The 13,810-nt window shown below is 42.3% G+C and overlaps 1 protein-coding gene across 1 annotated transcript in view; it reads left to right on the forward strand.

Annotated features, from left to right (window-relative positions):
* The window catches only part of ARHGAP5 (Rho GTPase activating protein 5), a 1,324,990-nt gene that overhangs the window by 939,043 nt on the left and 372,137 nt on the right, over positions 1-13,810 (forward strand). The window contains 1 exon segment of the mRNA XM_044073882.1: positions 1,832-1,909. Coding sequence (XP_043929817.1) covers positions 1,832-1,909 — 78 coding nt within the window.

Raw genomic sequence — 13,810 nt, forward strand, 5'->3', positions numbered from 1 at the left:
CTGAATACCTCTGTGAAATCCCTCTCTACCACCCATTCTGCTAGTCCACTGTATGGGTCTACAGCCCTTACTGTGAAAAGTACTTGTGGAGATACAGAAAACTGTTAATCTCTATAATCTGCTTCTTCTGTGTCCCCTCCTTCCACCTTCTTTCCTGTTCAGAATGAACCCATCAATTCGTCTTGACGTGATATTTTTTTAATAACCTCCTTAGTAGCTTCCTTTACCTGTGCCATGACCTTGCGTAAGTGTTTTCCTTACCTGTGCTCTGTCTTTTTATTTTTACAGGGAGAGGAGAAAGCTAGGCATTCTCAGAGTTGACGAGAATTGCCTGGCCAATCTGTTCCCATTTAAGAGTGTAATCAGCCCAATCATTGCTCTGGAGGCAAGAGTTCGGCATGAAGGAATGGACTGGAGGTCCATGCCTCTTAGTCTTTTAACCCTTCCCCGTAAGCAGTCAGCTAACTTGCATTGGTGACCTACATGGGGAATGGTGTGACTATTTCCACTCGCATCATCTTCAATTCCCCCTTGACATGATCTTGTGCACCAGTATCATGACCCCCCCCTCCCCCCGGCTGTTGCTCTATGTGAGAAGAAGTCTGTCTCTCATAACCTGTGACTACATTTCTTCCTCTCTATCCCACAGATCTTTCTTCAGAATTCCTTTCAGAAGCATGATGTCCTTTTCATTGTATGAACTACTGAATTCTACACAGTACTCATGGCTCTTATTTGACCAGTATCCTGCAGAGAAGAAGCATCACCTTTTTTTTCCTGAAGTATAACCCCCTTAGGATACACCTCAGCATTTTGTTTGCAACTGTGCTTTTCACTCTGCTCTTGTGGGTCCACTCAAGTATAATCAATTCACCCCTCCTTGTACAGATCTTTTTTCTGTTGTGTTGTCATCAGTTCAACTCTCCCAGATAAAGCTTCACACCAGGGCTTGTTATAGCCCAGGTGAGTATTTTGATAAAAAATAACTACTATTTACTGTGTGGTATTGAAAATGTGTAGACTGGATATTTAAGTAGACAATTGAGGTTGCAAATTGATGAGGGCGTGGCAATTTTTATTTTTAATTTTTGTAACCCCTGTAATACAGAATATTGGTTGCTACAAGTTCCTGTTCTTATTCATGGATGTCGGCAGTCATTCCTGAGCCTCTGGACCTATTTCCAGACTTTTTACGATTGTCTAATGAATATCTGTTGATACACAACTGAATTTATTTTGTATTCGGTCAGTTATAAGTACATATTTTCAGGCAAGGTATGGTGTTGGTGCCTTTTGGGATCTTCATGGTTATTTAGTATTAGAATGTTACAGAGTGGTGGAGACCTCATGTAAAAGCAAATATAACAGTAGACTGGAAGTTCACATTTTCCATCAACCAAGGTCAGCTGTTTGTTGAAAAGGTAGAAGCTTCACTTTGACTATGAGAACCTTTGGCATCAGACTGGAGGGAACTGCACATTTGTCTTACTTTCTAGGACTGTGTGTAAAACTTCAAATGGAAGGTTGTTTTGTTTAAAGACTATTACTCGGAAAATGCATTGTTAGACTCAATTTGCAGTTTGATGCTATTTAAATGTGGCGTAGGTTGTCAGGTGCTATTTAAATGTGGCTTAGTTTGTCATGTAAAACTTTGCTGTGTACAAGTTTGGAACTTCTGGGTGGAGTATTAATATAATTTTAAGTTAGCAGCTGCAGTATTTTAAAAAATTCCTTATTTTCTTTTATACATTTTTTAAATTCAGAAGTTAATGTGCTGATAAACTGGATTTTCAAGGTTATCTGATATACATTGTACAATTTTATGTTCTAGGTCTTTGTGCTGAAGGAATTTACCGTGTCAGCGGAAATAAAACCGATCAAGACAACATTCAGAAACAGTTTGATCAAGGTAATGTTGCTACCTATTCTATAAGTATTTGTACGAGCATAACAAAAAAGTGGAATTTAGATGTCCTTAATTTTCATTTTAACTACTGTATCCCTGTATCCTGCTTCTTCATCAGGGAAAAATTATTCCTGCTGATTCAAGATAAATTATTTTACTTGGATTTTAATTATGGAGTGTCATTATTTTATGTTTATAAATAAAGCTCAAAGGAGGAGTGTGGCCTAAGTGCATCAGACTTAGTAAGGAAGTAGTGTATTCTGTTGAAATGTGAAGCTTTAAAAAAGTGCATTCATTGAATTTGAGAAGGTGACTTTGTATGGTGCTCATTGTGCAGATTTTGACAAATGAGTATATCTCGCATTTTGGGTTTTGGTACTTGTTCATGTGACATACACTTTCTTATGGTCTCATGCTCCTGCTGCCTTCAGTTTAACAGGTGATTAACTGGAGTGTAACCCCAGCTGTTGCCACCAGTTTGTATGTGACAAACGAGAGTTAGTCTCATGATTTGCACCACTTGCCAAATAATTTGCATTATTGCTGTAAGTAAAAGCCAACACCTGTCACATCTAAATTTACCTTACACTGACCATTTGCAGAGCAGAGTTATAGTAACTGTTTTCCCAGGATCTCATCCACCTTGCTGTGACAGTCTAGTGTCTACCAGTGCTCTCTTTCCAGTGGTAAAAGAAAACTTGTCCAGCATTATTTGTGTGTGTGTGTGTGTGTGTGTGTGTGTGTGTGTGTGTGTGTGTGTGTATATATATATATATATATATATATATACATATACATATACATATATATATATATATATATATATATATATATACATACATACATACATATATATATATATATATATATATATATATACACATATACGCACATACACACACGCACGCGCACACACACATGCATACTCTCTCTCTTGTACTGTTTTCCAGGACTTTTAGTGATCTCTTTCCAGTACCACTACCCCTTCCCTTCAGTTTTCCTTGATGAACACAGAGAGAGTGTGTGTGTGTGTGTGTCACTTTTGTTTTTATCTGTGCGTACACACAATAATGCTGGGCACATACATAACTCTGGGTAGTAGTAAAAATTTAGTGAACAAGTAATCATTTTTCAAAAATAAGTTAGAAAATACATCAAAGAACATTTAGACATTTTATGCCTCTAGTGGTCTGGTGGCCCCCACACCCCAGACTATATAAATGGATTTTGACATGGACATAGTTGTGGCCTTTCCCATCAGACTACCCTCGCTCAGAAGTGTGCACAGGAGGTTGGTTGCGCTTGTGTAGTGGATTGGGGATGGTGTGGTCATTACTTCCTTAGTTTACTTCACATTCAAGCCTCTAAGATATGCATAAGGAGGTCATTATAGCTTGTGTTGAGGCTGGGTATAGTGTAGACATTTGTTTTTGCTATTCCCACAGATATCAGAGGTTTGCAAAGAAGGTTACTATAGTTTGTGTATGACCAATGTACTGTCTGAGCAACAATCTGGAATTTTCACTTTCCTCACAATCCCACATCAGGCACATATACAGGTGGCTGACTTTTGGGGGGTAGTGGTAGGGTTGAAGAGTGAGGAGTCATGCTATATATATGACTGGCCTTAGGGTGTTGTATACAGGTCTTACCTTTTGCGAGAAGCTTTCACTTCCTCAGCAGTGATTTACTGGTGCCTTATATGCACTCAATCACCAGAAGTTGAAATTTCCGTGTAAAAACCACCTCGGAACTTTACCTCAGTGCCGCATTACTCACGGGGCAACTAGTTTACACAGTGAGCGGCATTAACGCATTTAGTTAGAACTGTTGTTCAGGCCTACTTTATCTTGATATAGCACCTAGGACTACGACTGCTCACAGTCTGGTTTGGTGCTGGGCAACATTGCTGGTTAGGCTAGCTACAGATTACACCAAGTAAACACCCTTCCCTCGTCAAGTTACTAATGTCCTCCACTCCTATCCTTTCAAGTACACATTAGGATTGCAACTTTGGGTGGACACTTTCCTGCTGTCTATGCATCCAGCTTGGTGGACATGGGCTTCCTGACGCAATGTAACTGCCAACCATTTCATTCTCAAACAGACAAATACAGTATGTGAGAGATGTAGTTACCCATTACACTGGAGGCTAGACTGTCACATACAGACACAAATAGCAACAAACAGGTAGTTGGTGACTCACGTACATGACTCACCGCACCTGCAAATGACCAAGCACACAGACCCACATATGCTTTGGTGCTCACATGTAACTTAAACACCTCAAAGGCCTCTCAGATGCAGTCCTCAGAAACTCCGCATGCACACAACACACAAAGCCACATCTCATTGTGTCTCAACTGCCAAGCCCATAAGACAAAAGACTCCACAACCCAGTATTCTGGTTATAGGAGACTCCATTGTGAGATGCACTGATGTCCCTCATACCAGGCTGGATAAGGGGAAGGGTACAGTTAGTTCTTGCCAGGGACCAGGATTCACCAGCTCACTCAAGCACTCTGGTTACTTACCCCTAAGAACCAGTATGACTTAGTCTTAGTCCATGTGGGTGTGAATGACCTGAAATGTACCTCCTTGGACTATATGAAGAGTGGCATGATTGAGCTGTCAGAATGTGACACAGGCAGGTTTTTGCCTAGCATTGAGCAGCATTTTACCGGCTGCAAGGATGATGCCACAATACTAGCAGAAAATGATCAACTTTAGCCTGGGAGGACATGGTTGACAGGCTACACTGCTTTTTTAGGGATGGTCTTCACTTGTCACCTCTAGGCTTTTGGATATTGGCCAACATGTTATCTACACTTTTAGTGCCTTTTTTAGGTATTGGCAGAGATACAAACCTTCCAACATAAGTTACTCGGTACAAACTAAAGGTGTTACTGCTCATTGCTAGGAGTTTCAACAAGAAACTGCATTCTTTGGTGAATGCAGATGTCTGTGCAGATAATGAAATATGGTTTAAAGCCACAGGAAGCACTCCGGCAATACATGGTTATAATGCCTTTCATGCATTCCGACCACCCACTGAAAATGGAAGAGCAAAAGACAGAGGTATATCTATCTACATAAAGGATAAGCACACCTCAGGGCTGTTCAAACGATATGACATGCTTAAGCTACTGTGCCCATGGGAAAAGTCCATTGCTATATTTTTGCTAGCTACAGGTCCCCAACCATGAACCAGGAAACCCATACATCATACCTGAAGCTACTAGAATCACTCACCGTCCAGCCCAGTACCATACTCATGGGTAATTTTAACTACCCCCCTCCCTTGTAAATTGAGATGCCATGGAGCAGTTAGTCTGCACTCCCACTAAAGGACCAAATGTCCTAGAACTGGTACTAACTGCACTCCTCCTAGTATGATGACCTCATTGGTAAGATCAAATCACAAAGCAGTCTTCCTTGAAATAAAGGTAAAACTAGTCTCCCTACCTAACTCCAAGAACTTTAAGAACTTTTCTAAGGTAAATTGCCTCCTATTAAGAGAGAGCATATTTAATTTCCAAGCTCCTCCAAATCCAGAAAACACAGAAACCAATGCAGAAGGTGTACACAAAAGTCCTGTATGACCATATAACGAATGCATAGAAACAGCAGTACCAGACTGAAATAAACCCAGGTCAAACCACACTGGTTTGACCCCTGGTATTAATAGGTTGTACAAAAAAAGAAAGAAAATCCTGTCAAGAAGTAAGAGGGAATGTGCACAGCAGAGCACAAAGTCCCTCGTTAGTCTAAATAAGCGAGTCATGGAACTAGTCAAGTCTGTGAAAGCAGACTTTGAGGTAAAAATAGCAAAACCACAGAAAAAAAGGAGAATATTGTAGAAACAACAAAGAAAAAGCCAAGTCCAATCAACACTTTTAATGAATTCACCTGTAGCGCCTCGGCAAACAAATGCCTTCTAGGAGTGCAAATTATATGTCTTGCTAAAGCGTTGGTAGATCTCAAATTCTTAATGTCAGTAATATGCTCCCTAATTCTATCCTTAAAATATCTGCTGGTCTTGCCAACATAAAAGGCAGAACATTGTTCACATTTAGCCATATAAACAAATTTTTTACTGCTGCAATTAAAATGTCCATGGAAGTAAAAAATTCTCCCATTAATACGGACACTTTCCCCTGTCTCAAAAATGTGTACACATAAATTGCACCTTCCACATTTAAAATTACCAGGTGCTCTACTGCACTGCTGTGAATCCGTATGGGCCCACATTTCCAAGATCTCCTTAAAGGACCTGTCCTTTCTAAAAACAACCCTAGGGGGTCCCCCCACCTTATCCATAAGGAAGCTGTCAGCAAGTAACAATATCCAATAGAAATCCAAGCAGTTAGTAAAGGACAGGCAAGGTAGGGTGTTGGACCTTGATTTAGAGACATTTGTGACCTGAGGTGGCAATTGAGGTTGGATGCTACCACCTTCCCAGGCATCGATGATAATGTCGATATAGCGGCCATACTTAAATTGAAATACATTTTGTGTCAGTACATTTAATTAGTGTTACTGAACCCATATTTTAACTGTTTTACATATACACTTAAATATATATTTTTTATTGTCACTGAGTTTGTACAAAATTCTAACAGGTGTGTCCAGTAAGTGGTTAAAAATGTTGATTCATTACATTTATTAGTGTTTAATGAATGTCAAATGAGTTTCTAATTGTTGCGGGGGTGTATAAAAGGGTTGAGTTTTTATGATTGTTCTGAAGAAGTCCAACAGGAGTTTGATGAAAGTGCTAAACCTGTCGAATAAAAAATTTTGGAATTCAGTTTTCGTGTCCAGGGTGCTTTACATTTTGTGAGTGTTGGTTCTCATGGGTTATCCAGTTTGGCTCCAGAAAATTTTGTTGTATATTGGAAAATTGCACTGCCACAAAAAAACAAGTTAATTAGTATGGATAAATTAAGAAACATGTTCATTTAAAACAAAATAACCTAAGATGCTAGATGGCTGGGGTGGCTGCTGTGCTTTGGTTGTGTGACTGTCTTCACACTGGAGAGTTTACCACTCTTCTGAGTGAAGCAACTAGCTACATTTGAGGTACATGGCATGTTCTACTCTTGAAACATTTTCAGTTATGTGTGTGTGTGTGTGTGTGTGTGTGTGTATATATATATATATATATATATATATATATATGTATGTGTGTGTGTGTGTGCATGCGTGCATGTCTTTGTTGACTAGGTTAGCAAGTGACACCTTTTATTCTGTTTTTTCATTTGCAGTGAAGATCGTACATGTTTGCAATACAAAACCTATGAGTGCTAGAGGGTTTGACAGATGTTCATCGTGCATACAGCTGCAGTAATCACAGATGGGTTTTCTGCCGTCAGGCGGGTCCTCGGTCGGCCGAATTCCAAAGTCTAGGTCCGGCGTCGGTTGTTGTCGCTTTCTTTCCTGACATCAGTGAGGCAGGGGTATATAAGACACAGCCGACGTCATTTTCTTCGGTCTTTTTTGCCGCGCGGTGCCCGAAGCAGAAGCAGTTCGCAAGTGCCGGTCGGCCAGCTCCTGAATTTACGTAAAATTGGAAACCGAAGTCTTCATTAAAGCTAAGTACCCCGTTGGGGAAACTTTTCTTGCCTCAGACCGATGTCACAAAAAGTTAACAATTGTATTTCTTGTGGGAAGCAAATACCGCATAAGTATTTCCATTCCCTCTGCATACCTTGTTTAGGCCCAGACCATGACATCTCGGGCTGTCGCTTTTGCGCTACTTTCAATAAACGCACTATTAAGCGTCGGGCGGAGTTCGCCCAACATTTTTTTGGTAAAGCCTTTGATTATAAAATGTCGTCGGAGACTCCGACTACCGTTTTTCCAAAAAACGCAAGGACAAGGACCGACACACGAGGTCCGTGGTCCCCACCGACACCACGCCAAAACCGGCTACACGTGGTCCGGTTCTCAGCGAGACACCTATGCAGTCCCTGACTACCGACGACACGTCTTTGGCGGTGTCTTCTGTAACTGAGACCGCAGGTACCTCGTCCCATACCCAGACTACAACCACCGAAGCCACTGTGAGCGTTGAGCCTCCTAATGTGGACAGGTCCACTTCCACCCATGGTGTCTTTAGACCCTCATCTTCCTTTTCCATTAAGGCCTTTACTAAGTCCAAATCAGCCAGGCATCCCAAGAGGCCTGTTGCACAGGGCCCATCTCCAGGCCCCATGCCTAAAAAGCAGATGCTTAAAATGGCTGAGGATTTAATTACTCTTATCAGGGGTTCCCAACCCCCTCCAGACAAGAGACCCAGAGTGGAGGAAGATTCTCCCTCTTCTGATCAGGGCTCCATTTTTTCAGAACATTCTGATGTAGAGGAACACTCTTACTCCCCTTTTGAAGATTCTGATGCAGAGCAGTCCATTCCTTCTGTATCTCCTCCTGAGGATTTTTCTTTGGGGAAACCTTGCACACCTTGAGGGAACACTTCCATTGGGAAGGCCAAGACTTTTCTGATTCCAAGAAAAGACTTAGGGAATTTCTTTGTTACCTCAACACAGACCTCTGGCGATACCTCCTGTCTTGGACATTCTTGATGATGTTTATTCGGAAGCTTGCCTTAATCTGGATTCCTGCCTCCTGCCCCAGTCAAGCCTGATAGGTACTACAGAGTTCCTAACTCTCACCAATTTCTTTACAAAAGCCATAATGCTGACCCTGAAACCATTTCTCAAGGCCCCAAGGGAATGAAGGCCTCTACTGCTAAGAATCCACTACCTTCCGAAAGAGAGTCAAGATCCTTAGAAAGGTGGGGAAAAAAGGTATATACCTCGGCCACCCTAGCCATGAGGGCCTTAAATTGTCAGTTTCATATGCTTAAATATCAACAGTTTCTGTTATCACAATTAAGAAATAAAATGTCTCAACCTGAACAACCAGATTTGAAGGAGTTGCAGGATATGATGCATAGTGCAGAACAAGTGGGTAAACACACCTTACAATGTGGCTATGATGCCCTAGAGGCCTCAAGTAGAGCTGCTGTTACAGGATCAGTCATTCGGGACATGCCTGGCTTAGGGAACAAATCTTGCCTGATCATGTGAAAGCTAAACTTCTAGATGCTCCTTTACAAAAGGATGTGCTATTTGGTACTAATGCTGAGGAGATATTACGGAAAATGGAAGAAAAAGCCAAATCTATGCAAACTGTCAAAGCTTTTCTACAGGTTCAACCACCACGTTTTAGCAGAAATTGGCCTTCTAAAAACTGGTCCTTTCCAGCCACGGACAAGCCCCAAAGAGGTAGATACAGGTGCACAAGGGGCAGAGGACAATCACAAGGATCATATAGAGGCAGGCAATGGCAAACTCCAGCACCAAGAGGTGGTGAAGACAGTGCACAACAATACAGGAAACAAACCCAATGACTTCCTCCTTTCCATGCCAAGCAAGTCTCAGCTGGCAGCACCCTTGGGAGGAAAGCTGGCATTATTTACAAGAAATTGGCATATTGTCACAACAGACAAATGGATCCTGGACATTATAAACAGAGGCAACAGATTTCATTTTCACACTCTTCCAAAAATGAGAGGCATGCCAAACCTGCCACACAATCAAAGGGCAGAGGCACAATTACAAATCTCAAAGCTCATAGACATGAAAGCTATTCAAGAGGTACCTACTCACGAACAAGGTCAAGGTTTTTATTCCAGGCTATTTCTGGTACCAAGGAAAGGAACCGACTGGAGACCCATTTTGGACTTATCCATCCTAAACACATTCTTACTCGTACCAAAATTCAAGATGCTCACATTACAGCAGCTTCTTCCCATGCTGGGCAAGGAGTTTTGGCTGGTAACATTGGACCTCAAGGAGGCATACCTGCATGTCCCAATCAGACAAAGCTGCAGAAGATACCTCAGATTTCTTGCAGGTTCAATCCACTATCAATTCTCTGCATTGCCCTTTGGCTTATCTACTGCGCCCAGAGTATTCAAGAAATGCCTGGCATCAGTAATTGCCTACTGCAGACTTCAAGGGATACAAATTTACCCTTATTTGGACGACTGCCTGATCCAAGCGGACAGCAAGCACATACTTCTGGAACATCTGGCTTATGTAACACGGTTACTGCATTCTCTGGGATACACAATCAACAAAGAGAAATCCAGGCTAACACCATCTCAGAAAATAACTTTCCTGGGTGCCAACTTGGACACAAACACCCAGATGGCCTATCATATGCCAGAAAAACAGGGGCAACTAACTCAGTACTTCAAAATACTAGCAAATTGTACCAGGCTTACTGCAAGGAAAATCCTGCAGGCTCTGGGCTTCATGGCATCTTGCATTCTTTTAATCCCATATGCAAAGTTGCATATGAGGAAACTTCAATGGTACCTAAAAAACCTAAAACCTATGGTCTCAACACAGCCACAGTTTGGAAACAATAATACCAATAATTCCTTGTTTGCAAAAGGAATTTCTATGGTGGGCCCAAGCATGTCAAACAAACACAGGTCTCCCATTCTGCAAGCCTCAAGCAAATCAAGTCATCACAACAGACGCCTCAGATTACGCCTGGGGGGGGCGCACATGACAGACAGGTGCATTCAGGGCAAATGGTCCTAAAAGGAAAAGCACCTTCACATCAATCAAAAAGAAATGCTAGCAGTGATAAATGCAATTACAGCTTTCAAGGACCTCCTGCATCCAGGACAATTATTGATAAGAACAGACAACACCACAGTAATGTGGTACATAAACAAACAAGGAGGAACACATTCATACCCCCTGTGCAGACTAGCCATGACACTTTGGAACTTAGCTCTGGAATGGCAAATCGAACTTCAAGCACAGTACTTGCCAGGTCTGGAAAACACGCTGGCAGACAATCTAAGCAGAAATATGACAGATCCACACGAATGGAAGTTGCATCCTCAAGTGTTTACAAAGATAATTCAAGCTTGGGGGAGGCCAGACATAGATCTCTTAAGCCTCCCCCAGGAATCATCAATTGGAAAAGTTTTGTTCAAGGACCTTTCATCCAAAGGCCTGGAGAGTGGACGCCCTTTCATTCAGTTGGACAGCATGGACAGTTTACGCTTTCCCACCTCTGCCTCTTCTGCCCAAGGTGCTCTTGAAAGCAAGAGCAGACAGACCGAAGATGATACTGATTGCTCCAGACTGGCCAAGGCAACACTGGTACCCACTCCTGAGGAGCCTAACATACTCCTCCCTGGTCCCTACCTCTAATGCCTCTTCTGCTGACTCAGCACAGCTACAAAACTCTTCACAGTCAGCTGAAAACACTCAATCTCGCTGCATGGAAAATTCCTTAACACCACAACAGACCCTACTCTCCAAAGAGGTGCAGGATGTCATTTTGGAGGCCAGAAGGCCATCTACTAGAAAGGCTTACTCCAAAATGGAAACGGTTTTGCTCTTGGAATGAGAAAAAGGCCAGGACCCTAGAAAACTGAATTTGCCTCAGGTATTACAGTATCTAGCTGAGCTGCTGAACAGTGGACTTTCATTTTCCTCCATAAAAATCCATGCCTCAGCCATTTATGCAGAATTCAACACGGATCCACCCTTATTCTCTCACCCACTCTTAAGACAGTTCCTCAGAGGGGCTAAGAATATAAGACCACCAAGGAAACAACCAATACCAGCCTGGGATCTTAATTACATTCTAGAAAAATTAACATTGCCTCCCTTTGAACCAGCTGCCTCAACAGATTTGCAATATTTGTCCTGGAAAACAGCTTTCCTTCTGGCCATTACCTCAGCTCGTAGGGTTTCGAACTACAAGCCCTCATGGCTGTGCAGCCCTTTCTCATCTTCCATCAGGACAGGGTTTCCTTGAACCAACCCGTCATTTATGCCTAAAGTGGTATCCAGGGTAGCTTTAAATCAAGCCATACACTTACCTACCTTTTACCCCAATCCTCAAAACAAAGGGGAAAGGCTGCTACACTCCTTAGACATCCATAGACAGCTACGTTATTATTTGGACAGAACAAAGCCCTTCAGGAAATCAGAACAACTTTTGTGTCCTATGCTGTAGGAGCTCAAGGGAAGCCAGTTACCAAACAGACAATTTCAAAATGGATAGGCCACTGCATACGGTTTTGTTACTCCTATCATGGAAAATCTGTCCCTACAGGTATCAGATCACACTCCACCAGGGCCACAGCTACCTCTACAGCCTTCCTCAGAGGAGTTCCTACCAAAGATATTTTGGAGGCAGCCACTTGGAGTTCTGTGCATACCTTCACAAAACACTACCACCTGCCTTTATATTCCAAAACTAGAGCAGGCTTTGCCACTGCTGTGTTGCAGGGCATTCTGGCTCATCCCAGTTCCACCTAGTGCCTACCACCCTGTAATGTAGCTTTGGGATTCTACCCATCTGTGATTACTGCAGCTGTATGCACGATGAACATAGTACAGTTTTGTACCTACCATAAATGTAGATGTTCGAGTGCTAATACAGCTGCAGTACAGTTTTCCCTCCCTCCTTCCCCTCTTGGTAAAGGCCTAGGGCCTAACCCCTCTTCATACAACCTGATTGGGTTATCCTTCTATGGTATATTTGCTTGCAACTACTGATTTTTGATTATATTGCATTGCATGTATATAAATATAATTTATGTATTGCCTTCCTTCTGGGGGCACCTGACATCTGGGGCAAGAAAGACTGAAGAAAATGGCGTCGGCTGTGTCTTATATACCCCTGCCTCACTGACGTCAGGAAAGAAAGCGACAACAACCGACGCCGGACCTAGACTTTGGAATTCGGCCGACCGAGGACCCGCCTGATGGCAGAAAACCCATCTGTGATTACTGCAGCTGTATTAGCACTCGAACATCTACATTTATGGTAGGTACAAAACTGTACTTTCTCTATTGTATTACTGCTTCTTGGCTAGTATCCTTATCTGCTGTAGATGTTGTGGATGTCTTGATATTTTAACTAAAAGTGGTTATTACAGTAATATTACAATTTATGTTCCCACCATTTCCTACCCACCCCACTAACCATAAATTTAACTCAGAAGCCACGCCCCCACTTAAAATCAACCAATCACAGCACTAAAATTAACCCACAACCAAAGCTCATATCCCCTCCCTCCCCTATACTCTTTGTCTGTACACTTAACCCTCCCCACTCCTTCCTAAATAATGTTTACTTACACTAGACTACTTACTGTAACTTCCCCCATACAACCTTAACTTACCTCCTCACTTGGAACATTAAATATATCTTCCAAATCTCTGCCATTTCTCCTGCTAAAACCCCATCTATCTGTATTTGCAGCCATCTAGCTATCCACTATGCTACTATTCCGCATGCCTCTCCTACTTATTCTTTTTATTCTCTGCTGTTACAGCCTGTCAACACCAACTTTCTACAGTCTGCTCATCCCCACCAGATGTTCTTCATCTCACATTGCTGCAGTCCTTACACTTGGGTAGTCCGCTGTCCTCGGTCAGCCCAAATATCAAAGTATAAGGCTGGCGGTCAGAGGCGCATTTGACTGACATCAGGACGCCAGGGTACAAATGCGCATGACCGACGCCATATCCTCAGTCTTTTGCCGCATGGTCCGATGCAGAAGCAGCATTGCAAGTGCCGTTAGAAGTTTCAGACCGAGTTCAAAGTTGGCTAAGTGCTGGGGAATATTTTAGTTTTTCTTGCCTCAGTCATTTACGGATGTCAGAAAAAGTAATAATTGCATTTCTTGTGGGAAACAGATACCGCATAGAGATTATCATACTTTGTGTATTCTTGCTTAGGGCCCTGAGCGCGATGGTGCTAGATTTAATAAACGCACTATAAAGAGAAGGTTGGATTGTGCAAGGTTAGTCTTTGGGAAGCGTGCAACTATAAAATGCCGCTGGATAAGGACAAGGC

The sequence above is a fragment of the Protopterus annectens genome, chromosome 6.part0 (assembly GCF_019279795.1).
Source record: "Protopterus annectens isolate FY-2018-M chromosome 6.part0, PAN1.0, whole genome shotgun sequence".
NCBI lineage: Eukaryota > Metazoa > Chordata > Ceratodontiformes > Protopteridae > Protopterus > Protopterus annectens.